General features: G+C 39.6%; 1 protein-coding gene across 1 annotated transcript in view; it reads right to left on the bottom strand.

Annotated features, from left to right (window-relative positions):
- GRIN3B (glutamate ionotropic receptor NMDA type subunit 3B) overlaps positions 1-22,507 on the bottom strand; it is a 76,066-nt gene that overhangs the window by 42,741 nt on the left and 10,818 nt on the right. The window contains exons 2-3 of the mRNA XM_072111385.1: positions 17,269-17,867; positions 11,558-12,605 (exon numbers count right to left, since the gene is read on the bottom strand). Of these exons, the coding sequence (XP_071967486.1) occupies positions 11,558-12,605; positions 17,269-17,867 (1,647 nt within the window). The remainder of the gene's footprint in view (positions 1-11,557; positions 12,606-17,268; positions 17,868-22,507) is intronic.

Raw genomic sequence — 22,507 nt, 5'->3', positions numbered from 1 at the left:
TCAAAGGCAGACTTGACTCACTGACAATCTGTGAATGACAATACACATGTCCTTTACTGTGCTTCTAAATAATATCTACCCCTCTCAACTGACTACTCTATTCCCACTGCATTTGTCTTATATCACCCTTACAATACAACTGACCAGGTTGTGATGTCCCTTCATATATTACCCAACTGTTATCTCTTAGTATATTGAAATATATCCTATACCCACTTAATATAAGATAAACCATACCCCCTGCATTTAAGAGATAAACCCCTTACATCGAACTTACCATACTAAGCCTCCAATATATATCTTATATAGCCCAAATAATACAACTGACCAAGCTGTGCTTCCCTCACTGCTATCTCAATCAATAATAAACTTTATTGAAGGGATCATAGAGTAAGGCCCCTTACACACGAACATATGCAATGCCTAGACCGTAACTAGAGTGTAGCTTATGGCCGACTGGAGAAGAGGAGGGGTGAGTTGATCGTCTACTAGTAGCTGTTCGTACAGCTAGCTTATGTCCACTATAAATGTTCATATGCACTGGTTCATGCAAATCCTAATTTAAATCATCCATTTGTGGTGGAAGTTGACGCTTCAGATATAAGGCTGGAAGCTGTTTAACCTCAAGGTCCCGAGTCTCAAACTTGCCTACAACTGGTGGCCTTCTTCTGCAGGAAGTTTTCCCCCTCTGAACACAACTGTAGCGTCAATAATTGTGAACTTCTAATGCCATCAAATGGCCATTCATGGAGTGGAGAAACTTCCTTGAGGGAGCTAAACATCAGTTTGATGAGCCTTTACTGTATTTGGATAATGCTAAGCAATGTTTGGCATTGTTCTTTAGTCACTTCACTTTTATTGTCATGCATCATACAAGTACCAAAAACTGCAGATGACCTCTCTTATAGATCTTGTCCCCTGGTGTCATGATTAGTGAAGAGCGGGTTGGGTGTAGTTCGAGTCTGTCAAGTGTACCCGAATCTTGGTGGAAAATTCGGCTTGGGTTCCGGACTTTGGCAGGAACTTGAACCTGAACACAGCCCTATTGAATTCAACGGGTCCGCAAATTTAAAAACCCCAAAAATGTGGATAGTAACGGGTAGAGGGCTGAAAATGAGAGTAGTAAAAGGACAGTTGCCCTGACTAAAATGGTCCAGGGAAAGTAATTAGAATAAAAAAAAAAACACATGTTCCAAGATGCCCAACCAATTGTGTTGGAGGATGAGGAAGAGGACTGGTGACCATGACATACATCTACCATAAATATGAAACCAAAGTACCTACTTCTGCATCTTTCTGCAAAAGTGGATACAGACAAGGAGAGCAGCAGTAAGGGCTTGGTGAAACAAGATCTGAGCTGTGATGGCAAAGTCCTAGACCCAACATGGAGCAAAGGCAATGATAGTTCGTAGGAAGAGATGGTTGTCACAAAGCCTTAGGTAGCCAGTTGATGATGTGGAAGGGTGCAAAGACACATGGGCAGCACATAGCTACAATGTCACATGCTACTGCCTATCGTGCACGGGCCTGAGCACACAATGGCTGGATGAGCTCACTGGTGGGGTGCTGCTTCAGTTGTCTAAGCCTCTACTTCTGCCTCCCAAGTGACCAAAACCACTTGTCTCCCTGCTAAGGGAGGATGTGACACCACTACACTACTAAGCTTGTCACACTATCCCATGGAAGCGTTCAGCTCTCTATCCAGCAAACAAGTGGATCTTTGACCCATCACGCTCATAAGCCCTTGTTGTTACTGGGACAGTTTCAAAATGTCAGGCCTTTAAAAAGTTTCCATTCTAGACAGCTTTAAAAATGTATGGCAGTGGCTGTCTCACCACTTGGTTGTGGAGAAAATAAGGTGTGCAGTTGTCTAAGCCTCTACTTCTGCCTCCGAAGTGACAAAACCACTTGTCTCCCTGCTAAGGGAGGATGTGACACCACTACACTACCAAGCTTGTCACACTATCCCAGGGAAGCGTTCAGAATCTTTGACCCATCTCACTCATAAGCCCTTGTTATTACTGGGACAGTTTCAAAATGTCAGGCCTTTAAAAAGTTACCATTCTAGACAGCTTTAAAAAATGTATGGCAGTGGCTGTCTCACCACTTGGTTGTGGAGAAAATAAGGTGTGCAGTTGTCTAAGCCTCTACTTCTGCCTCCGAAGTGACAAAACCACTTGTCTCCCTGCTAAGGGAGGATGTGACACCACTACACTACCAAGCTTGTCACACTATCCCAGGGAAGCGTTCAGAATCTTTGACCCATCTCGCTCATAAGCCCTTGTTGTTACTGGGACAGTTTCAAAATTTCAGGCCTTTGAAAAGTTACCATTCTAGACAGCTTTGAAAATGTATGGCAGTGGCTGTCTCACCACTTGGTTGTGGAGAAAATAAGGTGTGCACTGTGCAATGCCAATAATTGCAAGGTGTACATCATAACTCATACGTTTAACATGTAAGCAAGGGAAGGGATGTTACATCTCTTTAACTGCCCACTGAGTTAATATAGTGGTGGCTGGGCCCAATGCAGGAATCAAAGTACAATTAAAGAGGTTAAAGCTATAGAGAGTGCACTACTCTCACAGGCTTGAGAAAGCACATACAGCGCAAAACCACCAGTTTCAGCAACGCCATGGGGAAACGGCAGCAGGCCGTATTGAAACTCATCTGTCTGGATGAAATGCCACACGCTGCACAAAGTAGGAAAAAAATTCCCTCTCAACCCATAGCTTAACTCCCTGGATCAACTGAAACTATTTATAAAAACAACCTTTTTAGAAAATGAGAAACTTGCAGAGGAGGTGTTATGCCAATCTACACATGGCTTGCGTGGTGGATTGCTGATCCAACAGTGGCTAGGTACACCAATGCCCAGCCAGGGGACTATTTTTGAGGAAGAGAAGGAGATTTCCTCAAACGGGGGTGGTATCCAGCGCAGCTAATAGATGTCCCTTGAGAGTGGCAAGTGGGGATGTGACAGAGAGTTAATTCACATATAGGAACTTGTCCTTGCATCTTGGCACCCTTGCTCTCATGAGCCATTGCATGTTCCAACACAACAAATGCTGACTTTCCTGCATCAGCAATGCAGATTCCTGGGTGGCCACCCTTCTTGTTCCCCGCATAAGGATAACATAGCATCCTTGATTTCACCACTAGAGAATTATACAAAATGAGAAAGTAAAAGCTTACACTAATGGAGGCACTACTTGCAAAGTTCTTATCTGACATTGAGGGTCCAGTGACAACATGAGGCCGAGGAAGAGGAAGTCGCCCAAGCAGCAGGGACAACAGCATGGGTCAGCATGGCTGCATGTTAATTTATGTGAACACAGACACTGCAATTAAAGAGACCTGATCCTAAATAGAATTATACCACTATTGTACATAAAATATCATACCTTATGAGTTCAGAATAAGCTGCTTATTTATTTATCAATTAAGGATCAGCATACTCATCTTGGTAAGTGGACAAATAAGGCCAGATTACAAACATGCTCATTCTGCAGATTCTGCAGATACTGTCAATGTATTAGCATCTGCAGCAGGAAGACTGCTGTAACACAGAGTTGGATCAAAGAAAGCTCCACCAGTGACCATTGACCACAGCAGCTATGGATACAGACAGAGGGAAGATGTTCCTTGTTACGGCCCATGACCCATAGAATGCGATGGTGGGGTTGCCATAGCAACTGAAGGCCTGTTTATGGTCTATCGGTCTGTCAATTACAGATCCCATTAGGCCCACACATAAGCTTGGTTTAATAGGCAAGCTGTAAAACTGACAGAACATACTACAATATAGATATTTTCTTTGAAATATTTCTTTTTAACCTTCCAATAATTGTTCTTTACTTTTTTTTCCAGGTTGTAAGCTTTGACTAACGTCAGGTGTTTGAATATATTAAAGCAGACACTGGCCTATATGTTGAGTGCACACAGTGTGAGTTCTTGCTATGCATCCTTAAATGCACCATGATGTACAGTTAAAGGAGTTAAAGCTATAGAAAAAAAATTGTGCAGTCTTGAAAAGCGCATGCAGCACGAAACGGCCCGTTGTTCTGTGGCGTGTCCAGCACCTATCGTTTACCCTGTTTTGGCCTGAATAAAGAAGTGGTATTGTATTGGTGAGTGGCTGTTTTCCTTTTTCTATGGATTCATCTATTTCTAATTGACAGTTCTGTTGTTCACCCCGAACCTTGCTATCTGTTGTATCAGATTCTCAGGGATCACCTGCTTTAGCTGTTTGCCTGTTGTTGTATGGGGTACAGTTGCAGGTCATTGCTCTCTTGACTTGTCTCCTATGAGTGCACTACGCCAGTACCTTAGTGATAACGTGCTTCCCATCATCTTCTCTTGGGAGCATGATCACAGGAGATCCAACCACTGTCTACACGGAGGGAAAGCACATCCTTTGCGTGCACTGCTTTTCGAAGCATGCACGTTGATCAGCTAAAATGCTGGATCTAGATTTTATTCTCCAGTGACATGTGCCCTTTAAGGTCAATATAATAATAATAATAATTGCATGTACTTCATAATAGTTCTTAATAAAACATAATCTTCTGCTAAAAAGGAAAAATAAAAAAGTTATAGCTCACAATTTGGGAACCTAAGAAAGTGAGCACACAGCAGGGGTGCAAAGTGGCAGATAAGACTCATCTGCCATACAGGGGTTGTCCTTCACAGAAAATATCTCAGGGCTACCAGTCCCTAAGTATTATAGAATTTTTTTTACTAGATATACTAAATACATATACCAATACACAGGGTCCAAGAGATAAAGGGAGACCCCATAAACAATATTATAGGTAATTGGGTATTGGGTATATTGTTGTCTATGAAATGTATTGATACATCTGATGTATTTATTCTGTATGTATTGGATCCTTGAGCTATTACTATGTGAAGGGGAAACCCTGTATGACAGACGAGTCTTATTATGGACCATGGTCAGATCCTTTTTAATTGCATATATGCATTTATGTTTGTTGAGTAGCTATGAACTAATAAGTTATTTAAGTCTATTGGGTGTGCAGAGTGCTACTGTGTCCTTGTGAATTTGGGGATGTATTAATTGTCGCTCTTAATTTGAGGACACATAAGCAAATACTTTCCTTATATTTTTGTTTGCTAAAATAGTATAAGATACAAAAACATTCTGGGGCTTATTTACTAAGGGCATTTTCGTCTGGTTTCCCAACTTTTCAGGGATCGCTCCGGGGATTGTGTCACCCCCGAAATCGGATTTTGGCGCATTGACACCGGCTTTCATGCAACAGAAATGGGGGGGGGGGGGGCTGGGCCGTTAGAGGATTCGGACAAACCGCAGGATTTAACATTTAAATTCCGTTGCAAGCCAAGCACTTATGCAACATTTCCCCACCGGGCCCTAGCCTTTTTCTTGGTGCCCTGGAGGCAGCCGGTGCCCAGAATATTGGAGTGGCTGGCGGTTGCGGCCTAGGGCGTGCTGTGGTCACTTGCAGAGGGCTGTCCTACAGTCTGGCAGGTATCCAGCAGGTGGTGTGTGCAAGAAAATGTAGAGGGAGAGGCTGATGTACTTGAATCTACCTGGGGCAACCCCTTAGTGTCCGTTGTATATGTCCCTGGGTAATGGATGGGGGAGCCCTTGGTGGTAACAGCCTTATTCAGGGATCAGATGGAGGCAACGCTGTGCAAAAGTAACTCACGGTTCTTTTTTGGAACAACTGCAGGCAACGGGCCAAACGATTTCAGAACAGATGCCGGATTACTGGAGGGATTCCGGATTACTGGAGTGGTCGTGGAGAATGTCCTCAGGGATAGATTCACCAGCCTGGAAGTAAATGCTGGCTGGGATGAAGCTGTGTCCAGATGTGGAAGCTGCAGCTTGTCCTGGGATTAGATGTGTGTCTGTGCTAGTGGTGCACAGACACTGTCTCTTTCTCTCAGTGTGTTCTAAAAGATGTGCTGGGGCCTAGGAGCTGCGTATGTGGTGGCAGCATGTGCTCCCAGAGCAAGGCTCAGGCCAAAGAGATGCTCCTCTGTCCGGAGCTGGGGACTAAGAGATGTCTCTGGTAAGAGACCTAGGATCAATTTAACCCCTTACTTAACAACTCAGTGTTATTGCTGTTTTAGCTCCTATCACTCTCTAGTACTCTCAGGGTACAAGGTGTATATATTCATCTGGCTTCTGTACTAACGCACTGACACATAGACGGAGAGATGTGACAGATCAGAGATGCATGAGATCCATTAGATTCCTATTACAGAGTCAGCTCTACTACATCTCTGTTCTCAGTCTCACGGACATGTGCCTGCATTCCCTTTCCCCCGGATGACTTATCTCCTTGTAGTTTGCAGCTTGTCTCTCCTGCCAGGAAGTGAATCAGTGTATGTGTCTGTGAGCTCCGTTCTAGGGGGTGTGGCTACAGGCACAAGGCACAGAAATCTCATCTGCAAAATCTCACACAAAAATCAAGATGGTGTCCAACTCCAAGTCTGAAGTGACAGGGTTGGATCTAGGGGCAACTGAAATTGTGTGAGACAGGTTGGACTTATATCTGTGAAATATTGCATTTTTGTTAATAACAGTGAATTAGATAATGTTTTAATTTGATGTGCTGAGTACGTATAAGAAACAAGTCTTTGTGGGAATACCAGTTTAAGGCTAAAACCGCTTCCCAACTGTCCCTACCCAATTGCCCATCCTACCCTAAATGAAGTGCAAACTCGAAGACAAATACTGGACAATACAAACATAGATGACTAGTCAACCAATACAGATCAGAACTAAACGCAGTGGAAAACCGTTATTATATTTTGATAGATGGGGCATTTTTGGATTTGGTGATACCTAATGTGTTTATGATTTTTGCTGTTTATTTATATTTATATGACTTCTAGGGAAAGGAGGGTGATTTGAATTTTTATGTTTTTTATTATAATTTTTTAAAAACTTTTTTTAACTATTTTTCAGACCGCCTAGGATGCTTTAACCCTAGGTTGTCTGTTCGATCCTACCATATACTGCCATACTGCATTATGGCAGTATATTGGGAGTTTACTTCTCATTCATTACAATGTGCAATTAGCACATTGTCACAGGGATGATGAATCAATGGTGCGCATTCAGGATTATTAAGGCAGTAAAGGCACATGGCAATTTATGCTAAAGAGTGGCCAACCCCCTTAACCTCTCTCTTCTATTAATAACATCATTTGGGATTTGTTCAATTTCAATGATTTTTATATTGTGAAAACATTTTTCATGTTCCAAGATTCGATGTCTTGACAGGCTGTTTTAAAAAGGTGACCGTTTACTCATTCTTAGTGGTTGTATAATGCGACCCACACACTGTACGCCACACTGAATTTTATTAGATAAATCACATAAGAGGAATCGCAGGATATTCTGTATTTACAATTAAAAGTTTCTCCTGAACACTGTAATGTTAAGTTATATTTTTTGTGTTCCATCATAATATTTATCTAGTGTGCAGTTTTTTTTGGGTGCAAGCAAAGTGCCTGAAAGGTACATTTTTCAATAATTTGTTATAATGTGCACTTTGATAATCTAGGTATCCATTACTGTAGACTTTATTAAATGGTTTTTGATAATGATTTTCTTATACAGGCAGTCCCCGGGTTACGTACAAGATAGGTTCTGTAGGTTTGTTCTTAAGTTGAATTTGTATGTAAGTCGGAATTGTATATTTTATCATTGTAGCTCCAGACAAATTTTTTTTTTTGCCCAAGTGACAATTGGAGTTAAAATTTTTTTGATGTAATTGGACCAAGGATTATCAATAAAGCTTCATTACAGACACCTTACAGCTGATAATTGCAGTCTGGGACTATAGTAAAGCCTCCAGAGAGCTTCACCAGAGGTCACAGTGGGCAGAGGGGTCCGTCTGTAACTATGAGTCGTCTGTAAGTCGGGTGTCCTTAAGTAGGGGACCGCCTGTACATACATCTCTAAGTCCAAAAAATATATTTTTATCGGATTGATGTTTGATGTAAACTGTATGCCCCAATGGAAAGGAATATAATGGAAAATGGGAATCACACTGGATAAAGATTATAAATCTCAAGCTAAAATTATAAACAAAAGAAATTATTGAGAAAGGCTTCCCCCAAACCCTTATTCAAAAGGCATTTAACAATAAGAAGCATAGAAAAGAACCTGGGAAGTCCTCACAAAAAGATGCAAAATTAATAAAGAAAGAATATTATTTCTCCTACAATTTTATCAATACGTCCGATAAAGGAAATGTGACAATTAGAAAAATCCTTCAAAATCACTAGCATATACTACTGCAAGACCCCATATTGAAAAAATAATACCTCCATATCCAAAAATTACATGTAGGAGAGGGGCATCAATTAAAAAGATCAAAGCACCAAACACACTGAAACAAATAGTTCAATCTATAGGTATATCTAGACAAAACAAAACCAGGATCATTGTTGCAATGTAATTGAACACAAAAAATATAACTAGTACAGGAAAAACATTTAAATGTGACTACAGAATATCCTGCCATTCCTCTTATGTGATTTTTCCACTAACGTGCAGTTGCGGCTTTCAGTATGTTGGTCTGTACAAACGCTAAAAATGAGATTAAACGGTCACCGTTTTAAAACAAAAACAGGTTTTTTTAAACCAAAGTCTCTGGTTAAAACATCTAGCCTTGGAACATGAAAAATATTTTCACAATATGAAAATATTGGGAATTGAATGGGCTAAAAGAACAGAATGGGGCAGATTTACTTACCCGGTCCATTCGCGATACAGCGGAAATATTCGGGTAACACGTCAGGAAAACGCGAATCGGGCCCTTAGTAAATGACCCCCATTGAGTTGGATTAAATATAGGGGCACATTTAGTTAGGGCTGTGCGCCAGTTTTTGGTCAGACTTGTTCTTTCTAGTGCAAACTACTTGCATGGGTGTTTAGGAAGTGCCTATACCACATTTGTGTCACAACCCTATTATGGTGCGGCTGCACTAGTTATCAATTGACACAAATTTCTGCACTGAAGGGAGCATTCTGTTGCTCAGTCGGACTGTGCACCAGATTTAACATGCAAAGTCCGACAGAAATGTGTTGCATGGCTCATGTTAATAATGCACCAAAAATAAAGAGGTGCACTGTGTTGGGGGCACATTTACAAACAACAGTGCAAAAGACGAGATCACATTTGTATAAAGGGTAATTTTTTTGGATGTCCGCATTCCTGGGATAGTGGACTTTCCTTCTGGCAATCAGCATCACCATTTTCCTTGAGGACCCAATATTGTCTGATATACTGACTCTCCATAATCACAAGGTGAGAGTTGTATACCTCTATACAAAAATATCAGCCTAAAGTTACACTTGAGTCTCTTGTGCTTTTTTGTTTTTCAGGTCTCTCTTCACCTTTGAGTGCAGAGTATCCCACAACCAGAGAAAAATTTTTCAGTATTTATATTCACCCCTACGCACACCAGGCAGGTAGATACTTCCCGGCCCGGGACGTTCTATAACGTTCCGCTTCTGGCACCAGCTCACGAACGGAGCACCAGAAGCAGCAGCTGTCAGTTGTCAATTACAGCTGAGACCCCAGTGTAACACACGTGATCGGAGCCGGGTCCGATCGCCAGTGTTAACCCCTTACATGGCGCAGTCAAGAATTACCGCGGGGTGTAAGGGTCTCCCCCCTACACCCTGCCCTAATGCTTGACTGGATCCCCTGTGGATTTGATACCTTGTGTCCCTTTCCGGGGGATCCGACCCTTCTTCTGGACAGCCACAAGGTCTGCCAAGTGCCCCCTGGGCTGCCCGATGTCCTTTCGGGTCTGACTGTAAACTGCATGCTCAGACAGTTTACACTGCTCTACAAAGAATTAGTATTGTAGAGCAGTGTATGGGACTTGAACCAGCGATCGGAGCATCGCTGGTTCAAGTTCAAGTATGTATAAGTAATAAAAGTTAAAGTAATAAAAGTTAGAAATACTAAAGTTTAAACATAAGAATAAATAAATAATAAATACATGAAAATATAAGCCCCTAAAATTTCACTTTCCCAGAAAAACACTTACTAAAGTATAAAAACCACAAATCCACAAAAAAAACCCTACATATTTAGTATTGCGCATCCGTAACAATCTGTATAATAAAACAGAACCATTACTGGACCCGCACAGTAAACAGCAAAAAAAAAATGTTATGAAAAAAGAACATTTTTAATCAATACTTTAAAAAAAAGGGGATTTAAAAGTGATTTAAAAAATGCACTCTAAAATAAGACCACTAAAAAGAACAACTCTTCTCACAAAAAATAAGCCCTTAACCAGATTCGTCAGCCGAAAAATAAAAAAGTTCTGCATATGAAAAGATAGTGATGCTAAAATGAACAAGATTTTCTCCAAATTAGTTTTTATTCAGTAAAATGTAATACACAAAACCCCCCACGTCCGTGACATTCTACATAATAAAACTGAATCGTTATTGGACCCACTAAGTGAACCCTGTAAAAAACAACCTAAAAAACTCTCAGAAAAAAGGATAATTTTTAATTAATTAATACCTTTTAAAAAATGCTCTAAAAAGTGATAAAAAAAGTTACACAATCTAGAATAAGACCACTAAAAAGAACAATGCTTCTTTCAAAAAATAAGCCCTTAACCAGATTTGTCAGCTGAAAAATAAAAAAGTTATGCATATGAAAAGACGGTGATGCTAAAATTAACATTTTCTCCAAATTACTTTTTATTCAGTAAAATTTGGAAAAAAGTAAAAAAATCTATATAAATGAGGTATTTTCTTAATCGTGACGACCCATAGAATCAAAATAACATCGTTTTTTATGGTATGGTAACCATAATGGGGTAATTTAGGAGTCTAGCTATTATTTAGGCCTCTCACAATCAATTAAAAGTTGATCAGGTCCATCTAAATAGGGGTTTGCTGATTTTCCAAAAAATGTGAAAAATGGCACCCAATTTCTGAGCCTTATAACATTCTAGCAAAATATGTGGAATCTTAAAACACCATGCCAACATAAAGCAGACATTTGGTAAATGTAAGTTACGAATTTATTTTGGAGCTATGACTATCTGCATCAAAAGTAGAGAATTTAGAACGTTGAAAATAAAGAATTTTTCTAAATTTTTGCCAAATTTCGTTTTTTTCATAACTAAACACAAAAGATTTCATCCAAATTTTTAAACTAATTTGAAGTACAATGTGTCACGAGAAAACAATCTCAAAATCCCCTGGATATCTTATATCGCTTTAAAGCTATAACCACTTATAGTGACACAGGGCAGATTTGAAGAATGGGACCGTGTCCTAAAGGCCAAAATAGGCTTCAAATATACAGACTATAGAGATGAAAGCTCCCAGAGAAAAAAATATTGCAAGTCATATATTCAACAGATAACATTCCGGTAACGCTATCCTACTAACAATGTGGCGTTTGTTCAAGCGCTAGGAGATGCTTACTTTAGTAAGCAGCTCCTAGTGCCGAAAGTTTGGGTGACAGATCCTCTTTAAACTTATATAGGTATTCAAAGTATTCATTGAGCTACCTACCTTTGGATCATGAATTCCGGACAAAGCTTCAAAAGTCTTATCTCCCACCATGACTGCAGCAAGGTTTGCAGTATAACTGGATAGCACTAATAGACAGAATATAGCCCACAGGTTCATAAGTACTCTTCCTGTACAGCATTTGGGGGTTTTACTTGATACAGTCCTTCCAAAAAGAATAGCATAGCATAGATTGAGTGCTGAAGAGTATGAGAAGACTTTCATCCTATTACGTCCATGGGGAGTCATACCAAAAGGACTCTTCCATTCATAGAATGTAAGAAATAATGCAGTAATGTGCAAGGCCACAAATATACCGACCCACATGGACCAGTGTAGAGGCCACATGAAAGCTCCAATAGGGGAGGCAGTGTCCTTCATCCGAACCAAAATACCAAGGCTGGTAGAATAGAATGGACTGGTAAAGTCTATAACGGTGCTCCGTGCAGAGTTTATACTAAAGGATGTTACTGCCATGTGAGCTGTTCCGCTTAATAAGTCTCCAACTAGTCCTGTCCAGCGGTTGCCTTTCCGAGCTCCATATTTTCCATCTCCAACAATGTATAGCTCAAAGTCAAATCCAAGGTCCTCTGCTAGCTTTTCTAATAAATCAATGCAGTAGCCATAACAACAGGTTTTGTATTCTAATGGCACAGAACCATTTGGTAAACCAAGCTCTTCAAATAGCATGTCTAATAAGGCAGAGTTATTTGTGCGAGGGTTTAGGCACATTTGGCCAGCCGGACAGCTGCCATCTGCATCCACATCTCGAGTAAAAACAAAAGGATGTTCCACAAGGGTTACCACCCTAAGCTTTGTTCGTTGTGTAATCATTGGTGCTGGTTCCCGTTTTTGTATGCGGTTTTGCCACACACCTTCTTCTATTTCCATTTTTCCTTCATACCAACCACCCACTGTTACCCAAGTGGGGTCTCCTAAAGAGTCACGCACAAGGCTCCATATCTTGTAGTGATGATCAGTGTGGATCAGATTATTGTTCATTAGGTACACTTGACCTGTCTGTCCTGAGAATGATGTATTCCCTAAGTACCTATGATCAAAAAAGTAGTGTTAAAGTACAACTGTAATGTATGAAAAACTTTCCCTAGTGCTTTAGTATGTAATATTAAACTATTTTCTAATTGACTCCAATTAAAGGGGTTGTCCAGTTTATGATTTTTTAAACACTCCCAGCTGTAGATAAAAAATCTTTAAAGAACATATATTCATCTCCTCCAACCCTCCCCTTCTCCCGCGGCACTGCCTTTCGATGCCCTGCCTCTGTTTTTATAGAGAGGCTTGCAGTGCCATCCTGACTGCTGCCGCATGTCCTCTCCAGCTTATTTTCATACTATAGCAGGAATGCGCAGTAGTCAAAACTTCTCTGCCGGCCTCTGTCTACAAACAGAGGCCTGGCAGTGATGGGCAGTGCTGCGAGACAAAGAGAGTGCAGGAGATGACTGTGTATTCATTATTATTTTTTAAGCCCCTTCTGCATGAAAAATTTGAGGATTGACCTGGGTCCTGTTCAATCTCTCTATATCAATATTGTACAAATATACATACCATGATAAAAGTACCCCATAGGTTAACCTGGCCAATAAAAACATAATAATGTATTGTGTCTTAACCCCCTCCTCCTCGGCAGTGTCTTCAAGAAATTCCATCAAGAAATTCCAAACTAGACCAACCAAAATTCACCATAAAAACATGCTGTACTCATTGGTATAATTAAGTAACTGTACAAAATGAAAAAACTGTTTCTTTGAGCCTTGCCACACAATAAACACATCATCCATACACTTAAGAAAGATATGTATGTAAATAAAAAATGGATTTGGAACAGAATGGACTTGTTGTTCCTCCAAAGACGCCAAAATAAGTTTTTACCACTTGTTTAAAGTGAATAAGAAAGAGAAGAAAGAAAAGCGATACAAGCTCCACATGTGTGAAAGCAGTTTCTGGCTTGGTAAAAAAATATGATTGGTAATCTGCTCACCTTTTCTTGTTGTACAAGCGGTACAACTCGTATAGTAGTTTAGGTATTGTAGTGGTCTCGGCAGCCGACCTGGGTTATTTCCAGCGATAAAATTCGTCGGAGAACAGAGTAGCAAATGTATGGAAATCTTCCAGGCTATCAGCGGCGCCAATCACTCAGAATAGTTCCTTTTCATAAACGAATATCTTTATTCATAGGCTGAATAATACGCGTTTCGAGCCAGGACCGGGCTTTTCCTCAGTTATATGCTGCATAAAATTACATTAAAACATGTCTGACTTATATAATGACCATATACTGATATACTGAGTGATTGGCGCCGCTGATAGCCTGGAAGATTGCCATACATTTACTACTTTTTTTAAAGTGAAGGCATTGAGGGTCAACACAAAATCTAGAGCTTAACAAATAAAGTCAACAAATTTTGCATTCTTCTCTGTATTTTTAAGGATCCAACATATAACCTATACACCTAATACCTGTGGCATTTTAGTATATAATCTTTAGTCATCTATGGACAAGAGCATAACTAAATTTTTGAAGAAATGTTTAAAAGTTAAAAATGTAATGTACTTTATAAATGTATTTTTATATTGTTTGGGATAATGCACATTAGTAAAGTCACAATACAGTTATAATACACAGTGGCGTAATGGGGCAGGTATAATGCACACATGGTGATGTCACAGTATAAGGATAATACACATAGTGATATCTCAGTACAGAGAGAATATACACAGTGATGCCACAGTACATGGTTAATACAAACAGTGTTGTCGATGTATGGGGATAATGCACACAGTGATATGACAGCACAGGGTTAATACACACAGCGATCTCACATCACAGGGAAAATACACACAGTGATGTCAGAGAACTCTATATACTCGAGTATAAACTGACTCGAATACAGGTTAAATTATCTTATTTTATCACAAAAAAACTATGAAAACCTAGTGAATTGAGTATAAGCCTAGAGTGGGAAATGCATTGGTGCCAGCCCATATAGCCGGGCAGCTCGTGCCCAAAGAATATATCCTACCTCCTGCTCCCAGTATATTACCAGGTCATGCCCCCAGTATATAGCCAGCAGCACCCTAGTATATAGCCAGCCAGATCCCCAGTATATAGCCAGCCCAAGCCCCCCAGTATATATCTTGGTCAATCCCTAAAGCAACAAGCCCCTAGTTTAGAGCCAGCCCCTGTCCCCAGTATATAGTCATCCAGCCAGCCCCCTTATTAAGCCAGCACCTACCCCCGGTAGTACTGAAAGTAAATCTCCTCTATCCGGTTGCCCACCACAGGTCTTCTCTTCTTCCATCAGCAGTTGCAGGTCCGTGTGCGCCGGTCGGCACACACTATGATGTTACATCATAGTCTGCGCGGCTGGTGGGAACGGATGATGGAAGAAAGGTGAGTTTGAGTTTTTGTGCTGAAAAACTCAGCTTATACTCGAGTATATATACGGTATACAGCTAATACACACTGTTAAAGGGGTTATTGGAGATTAATAATTAAATTAGGGACGGGCTGGGCGGGCTTTTTAAAAATAATAAACATGTACTCACCTCCTCACATGATATCCCGTGCCGCGGTCTGTCTGATCCGTGCCCCTGTTTGTTTACAGGAGCACAGAAGCTGCGCACAGGGAGCTTCCGGCCAGAATCTCTCACCCAACACCATCTCCCAGAGTCCTACAATGCTAAGAGATAGGGACTGTTGGGAGTGGCCAGCCGAAAGCTCCCTGTGCGCTGCTTCTGTGCCCTGGTAAACAAACAGATAGATACTTCAGGCTGGATCTCATGCTAGTCCACGGGTTAAGGTAGATTCTATTGGTCTGTTCTTAAGTTGAATTTGTATGTAAGTTGGAACTGTATATTTTATAATTGTAACCCCAGAAAAATGTTTTTGGTCTCTGTGACAATTGGATTTTAAACATGTTGTCATAAGAACCAGGATTAACAATAAATCTTAATTGCAGACACATCTGATAACTGTTATAGCTGATCATTGTAGCCTTAGGCTAAAGTACAGTAAGTTACCAATATCCAAAGGTCCATTTGTAACTAGGGGTCGTCTGTAAGTCGGATGTTGTTAAGTAGGGGACCACCTGTATATGTAAAAGTTAAAAAAATTTTTTAGGAATCTAGTTTTCATAAAATGTATTATTATTTTTTATACAAAGGCATCCATATATGGTATAATCTATCTTATAGTGCTGAACATACAATAAAAGGATATGTTAAAACATACATAATAGACAGGACAGTGAAGTGTGAGCCGGGCAATCATCAAATTTTTCTGCTGTGCTCACACTTCACTGTCCTGGCTATTAAGAATATTTTAACATATCATTTTATTATATGTTCGGCACTATAAGATAGGTTATACCATATATTCGATACGTCAGTGTAGAGTTAGTAACATGTTTTTTCAGTGACTATATAATAGAGGCAGTCCCAGGGTTACATACAAGGTTTGTTCTTAAGTTGAATTTATTTGTAAGTCGGAACTGTATATTTTATAATTGTAACCCCAGACAGAATATTTTTTGGTCTCTGTGACAATTGGTTTTTAAAAATGTTGGATTGTCATAAGAACAGGGATTAACAATAAAGCTTCATTGCAGAAACCTGTGATAACTGTTATAGCTGTTTATTATAGCCTAGGGCTAAAGTACAGTAAAATATCAAAATCCTGAGGTCCGTTTGTAAGTAGTGGTCTTCTGTAAGTTGGGTTGTCTTAAGTAGGGGACCGCCTGTAGTATTATAATCACTCCAATTGGTATAGGACGCTCTAAGGGACAGATATGTGATTTCTATTCAGGGTTCTCTAATGCACAGTCCCCAAAATATGGGTTCTCCCATAACTTCAAAGTATGAAAGTGATCTGTGACAATGATGCAATCTTTCCACTAGCGATGACGGATGATCCATAGTCATTGTTACATGCATCGGTGTAAAAAAGATTATTAGAAAGATCTCTGGCCATTCACATATTTTCATATTGTACCATAAAACTATTTTTCCACAGTGAATAACTCTGAGCTTGATAAACTCTCCCTGTGATTTAATGCACATATTACCTTAATTTGTTTTCAGCTTTGGTGTCTTCTTTGGTGACGCTCCAGAATTTATTAATTTCTTTGTTGTTCCAAAACCTTAAAAGCTTCCTTTTTATTAATTGCTTTTTATTTATCCACATTTGTTTTTTTCCTGTCTCCAACACTTTTATTCCCATAATATATGCATCTTTCACAATACCAATTTGCAATATCTTTAAAAAGTCTACTTTTATATTATATATATTAGCAAGCTTATATCAAGTACATTCTCCAAGTCGGTGAGCTGTAAAGCTTGTTAAGCCGATTACATTTAGTCTTCGTGAAGATCAATGTTTCTGTAACCCCTTAAAAAGTACAACATTACTATAAAACAAATGTCTGATTGTGGGAAGTCTTCCTCAAGGGACCCCCTATGACCACTCCCCCTCAGCTGCCCAACTCCCTTGTGTGTTTCATTTATCATGCTTCATCTAGTGGTAATTGTGACAAGAAAAATGCTGATTGGTATTAACCTTGTTTTCCTATAACATTTCTCCCAATCTTTGATTACTGTTTGGTTAACTTTTTATAACCTGTGAATATGTTATATTAGGACTTTTCTATCTTGGTTTTGTTTGTGATGGCCCCTCTATAATAAAGACAGTAACTCACCTAGACAGGTACATACCAGAAGATTCACTTTCTGATGTCTGTTTGTCGTTGCAGTTCACCATGGTCTGAATAAGTGCAAGATCTGGTCTCACCTGTACTGCGCTGGTGATTGCACGGGTGATCAACCCAACTGCATCTCTAATAAATTTTTCCAGACTTGGTCGACTGACCTCTCCATAAGCCAGTAACCCAGGGGGCATCCCATCTGTCTGCATTTCTTCCACATTAAGAGGTTGTCCAACCATCCAATGAAACTCTTGTGGTTCCATCCCACTGTCGTGGGCAGCCTTGAATACTAAAGAAGATCGATGCGCATCACATCCATGCAGAAGTAACGGAATCTCAAGATCCTTTATGGCCTCAAAGTGGTGCTGCAGGTAAGCTCCAACAGCAGATTCATTGAGTGAGCGAATGTTGAGGATGTCACGTGCTATCATACTAGTATTGGTTGTAAAATAGTCAAGAATAGTAGCGGTTTCCCATGGATGACAGTTGATCACCAGAAGTTCCTCCCAGCTGCTGTTTTGTACAACACTACTCAAAATTTCCATGAGGGAACCCACCGAGCTTCGAGTATCCATACACAGATGGAAGGGGTTCTAGATAGAAGAAAAAGGAAACTTAAAAAGGTATATCCCATGAGCATTCAAATTATGCAAAGTGGAACAGAATTTTTTTTATACAAAGATCCGCTTAATAGCCACTAAAGATACTGGCCATTAACCAAAACCGCTGTTCATTTTTTAACAGTGTCAAATATGAACCTTTTAAATTTAAATGTTAGGCTTCTGGATGCTACATAATGTATGTAATTCTTTGTACTCTTAATTCAAAGAACATAAAACCTATATAGAACATGGATAGCCATTTGAGATTTCTGAAGAGGATGCCAGTTGGCTTATATACAGTGGGCCAGAGCCTTTTAGTATATACAGGCACCAGAATGCTGCCAGGGGGTTTTAAGACTGGTGTTGGAGACGCCAGTCTTAATAATTTCCCCAAGTGTCATTATGAACTGGCTACCATTTGTGTGTACAAGGGGAATAATGCAAATAAATGATTTTCAGCATGTAAACCTAGTTTTGAACATATAATATCTACCTATTGGTATAATAGTAGTTGCTTATGAGGCATTTAATAGCCTGGTTTATAAACACAAAGCATAGTAGGTATCTCAGATGTGCTCTATGAATTCCCTGTGAGAAACACACTTTGCATTTAATGTTCTATGTTTTATATAGATAATATAGAACATTGCACTGTTACATGCTACATGGGCATACATAGATTACTTATAGAACATAGTTCTGGGTCAAATACACAAAGGTTTTTGGGACAGAGAAAATAATGGAAGAAGATATGATTCTCTACAGTTGTTTGTTGCACAGTATCAGATACAGCTAGGACTTACAAGGTAATCAGCTAGGGGTGCCATTTACACATCACTGGCACAGGGTGACTGCATATATAATTTAGAAAAACAACACTGTTAATGCCTGGTAAGAAAATACAAATTAGATAGAACACTAAACTGTTGAAAATGTGTGGTTCCGAAGTTGAGTTATTCTCCTCATTATCTTGTGTTTAATAGAAGGTAACTGACCGCAGAAAGAACCTCCCCCTACTGTCCTGTCTGTGGTAGGGAACAAAGATTGTTAAACCCTACCCCTTCGATAAACCATGTCAGGGGTGGATATATACAGCACACAGATCCTATGCGAGGCCAGCATATGGCCCCTTACTTCACTCAAGTGTTTGGCTTCATGCACATGACCATGTGCTTCATTCAGGCCAAACTCGTGGAGAAGAGAGGGCTATGAATGCTCTTCATCCCTCCATAGGAAGCTGATAGGATGCACTACATATCAGGTCCAAAATAGGACCTGCCCTATTCCAATGATATAACTGATAATGACAATAGGGTAAACACCATGATCAGGCTTCACGGGGTATGGGGAGGGACAGGACAACTTACCCCACTATATGTGCATATAGAGGGATACATCCTATTCCTCTGTAGCAAGGGTTATTTGGAACCTTGTAACCAGTACAAATAATGTGATGTGAACCTAGCCTTGGGAACTGACATTAGTACAGGGGTGTCCTTTCCCAACAGGTCCACGTGTTGCACAAACCAAAACTTATTAGGAAATACTAGGTTCCCTGGTGTGGTAGGTAACTGACCATTTGTTTACTTCCTGAAACTTTTTATGCTTCCATATGTACTTTGCATGTCTGAGCACTGTAAATATATCACCATTGTGTACATAGTGACATTAGTACATTATTCTAAAAAATACTTGTATTGATGCCCTCTTTTACTAAACACACAGCCAATGTTTCTCTCAATTCCCTCACCCCCCTTACCCTTCATTCTTGACAGGCCTGGAAGAGCAGTTTCAGCGGCAGTTAGGGTAGCTTGACTGTGTGCTGAAACTGACACCATCTTTAGCAACAGAGGGCATCAATTTTTTTTTACAAGAATGTATGGGGATCAAAGAAACATAAATAATGTATATTTATTTGTTTTTGTTTGGTGCAAGTTGCGTCACATTATTTGATAGTGTTGCATGCTCATAACCCGTTCGCGGCGTAGAATGGCGCGGCAGGTAGATACTTCCCAACAAATGCCGTTCTCTTATAGCACACATTATGGAGCCGGCACCATACAGTACAGGATTTCGCGTGCATGGCATATCGCAGCTGACCCTGCACTAACATCCGTGACTGTAGATTCGTCTGATCATGGGTGTTAACCCTTTAAATTTCTGAGGTGGATCACGCACTTGTTCAACCTTTAAACAAAATAAAAAATTTTTAAAACAATAAAGTTTTGTAAAATAAAATTTAATAATTAAAAAACACAAAAAACCCACACAGATCTCATATTGTCTCACCCATAACAATCTGTATAATAAATCCGAAACATTATTGAACCCGCTGAGTTAACAAGAACCCGAAAAAATTGCCAAAAATTTAAATTTTTCATCAAATCCCTTCACATAAAATGTTCAAAAAAGTGATCAAACAAAGTTACAAGCACCAAAATGGTACCACTGAAAAGAACAACTTATTACACAAAAAAGCGCATAACCAGCTCAAAAAAATTATGCTTCTGAAAAATGGAAATGGTAAAACAAATGCGATTTTCTCTATTTTAATTTTTCTTCAGTAAAATTGGACAAATATAAAGAAAACTATATTTCAAAGTGAGTTGAAAGCTGAGCAGGTTAGTAAATGTTAATTATCAAGTCATTTTGGTTTTAAGACCATGGGCACACTTACTAAGGGTCCGCCGACCGCATTTTTGTTGGGTTTCCCGCCTTTTTCCGTTTTGTGCCGCATTTAACAGGGGGTTTTGGCCAATCATGCGACTTTCATGCGACACAAATGGGGGGGCATGGCCGTCGGACAACCCGACTGATTCGGACTTAGCACGGGATTTAACATTCAAAATTGTGTCGCAAGCCATGCACCTACATGCACCGGGAAGAAGATAGTGAAATCCCGCAGACCTCAGCCGGGAAGCGACACATGCAGGATATGGACGCAGGATCTTAGTGAATCGCGGCAGCTCCGCATCCTCGTTGGACAATGCACCTCGAGGATTGTGGCGAGACGGGTAAGTAAATGTGCCCCTATGTGTTGAAATACAAAATATTTTGAATTTGCAAAAATCAGGAATTTTTTCCAATTTTCATTATTTTCATAAATAAACACAAGACATATCAACCAAAATGTTTAACTAACACAAAGTGTAATGTGTTACGAGAAAACATTCTCAAAATCTCCAGGATATGTCAAAGCGTTTCAAAGTTATAACCACTTATATTGACAGATTTAAAAAAGGAAGGTGCAAAAAGTCATTAAAGGGTACATTGATTAGGTCAGTTTTCAGGATGTGAACACAGTTGACGTTATACACTACCTGGTGTGGTTTCTGGACAAATATAATCCACTTACGTATAATACACTTCTCTTACTGTGTATTTAAAGAGAAAATGATCCCAGGACTACCAGTTTGGTTTCACTGGTACAAGGGAAAGGGGTCAAACAGCCTTTTAGCGTTGTGAGCAAGTATTGTCCCAACCCAGAATGTTGTGTGGGCCACTCTCACACTTCCTGTGTCCCCCGAGCCCATGTGTTCAGGGTGGCTGTGAAAACGATATTAAGCTGACTTTACAGTAGGGGGTGTGAAATGTCACAAGGCCTCAATAGAATGAAGCTATGTAAAGATTAAAAGGATTCTAGGCTTAACAAACATAAATAGTGTTGTGCCTGTTTAGTAATGCAGCTCAACTCCACTGAAGTGAAATAGGTTGAGCAGTTAAACCAAACAACACTTTTTGTGGCATGGCACTATTTTTAGCATGGTGTTGTATTCTATGTCCCGCCCCTAAGCTCTTACTCTGTGCTGTAGGCTTGATAAATTAATTTAATCATTCAAATATGATGTATGGATTGTATTCCAGTTTTATGGTGCAAGTTTTGCTAGAATTCTGATACATTTTCAATGGTTTGCGTTGTTATATTCTATACTAACATAGATGCCTAAATATTACTACTTCAGCCCATAGGTGTTACTGTGACTGGCCAGGATAAACCTTTTAAAACGTAAATGTGAAGAATGAAAATCTAGTCTTTGCAGGACCTACACCCTATATTCAGGACTCTGTCAAGGGTTCTGTCAATACAGGTCCTGCATGACTGACTATAACAGGGTTTACAATGGAGTTCCTTTGAAGGTTAATTCTAAATTATGCATTATGCATGAGCATAGGTGTAGAGCAAAATATGTACAAGTAAAGATCTTAAAAACTGAAGAATTCATGCAGAAAGTCGATCAGAAAAATGTACAAAGTGTTCAATGAATGACCTTTATTTGCTGAAATCACAATTCAAATTTAACTGAGATAGCCTGTGGTTAGTTACAATATATTGTACATTATTGCCATGTTCAGTACAGATATAACCCTCATAATTGTCCTCTATAAATTATAATAAAGTCCCTCAGGCTGGATAGTTTAAACAGGGAGCTTTGTAGTGATAAGATCATTTCTTGTGTGTCAATGCCTTAATGTCCAACTCAGCAATGAAGATGACTTTTATGAGACGTCAGGTGACTGGAAAAATCCAGTCTCTGAAGAATCTTTGACCATCAGATGTACAAAGAGAGCTCAATTTGCCAAGAAAATATTGTTACACTACAGCATAGAATCAGGTATAAGGTTCTTTCCCT

The sequence above is a fragment of the Engystomops pustulosus genome, chromosome 1, assembly GCF_040894005.1.
Source record: "Engystomops pustulosus chromosome 1, aEngPut4.maternal, whole genome shotgun sequence".
Taxonomy (NCBI): domain Eukaryota; kingdom Metazoa; phylum Chordata; class Amphibia; order Anura; family Leptodactylidae; genus Engystomops; species Engystomops pustulosus.
The sequence above is the reverse complement of the archived record's forward strand: the minus strand, read 5'-3'. Positions and strand labels throughout refer to the sequence as shown.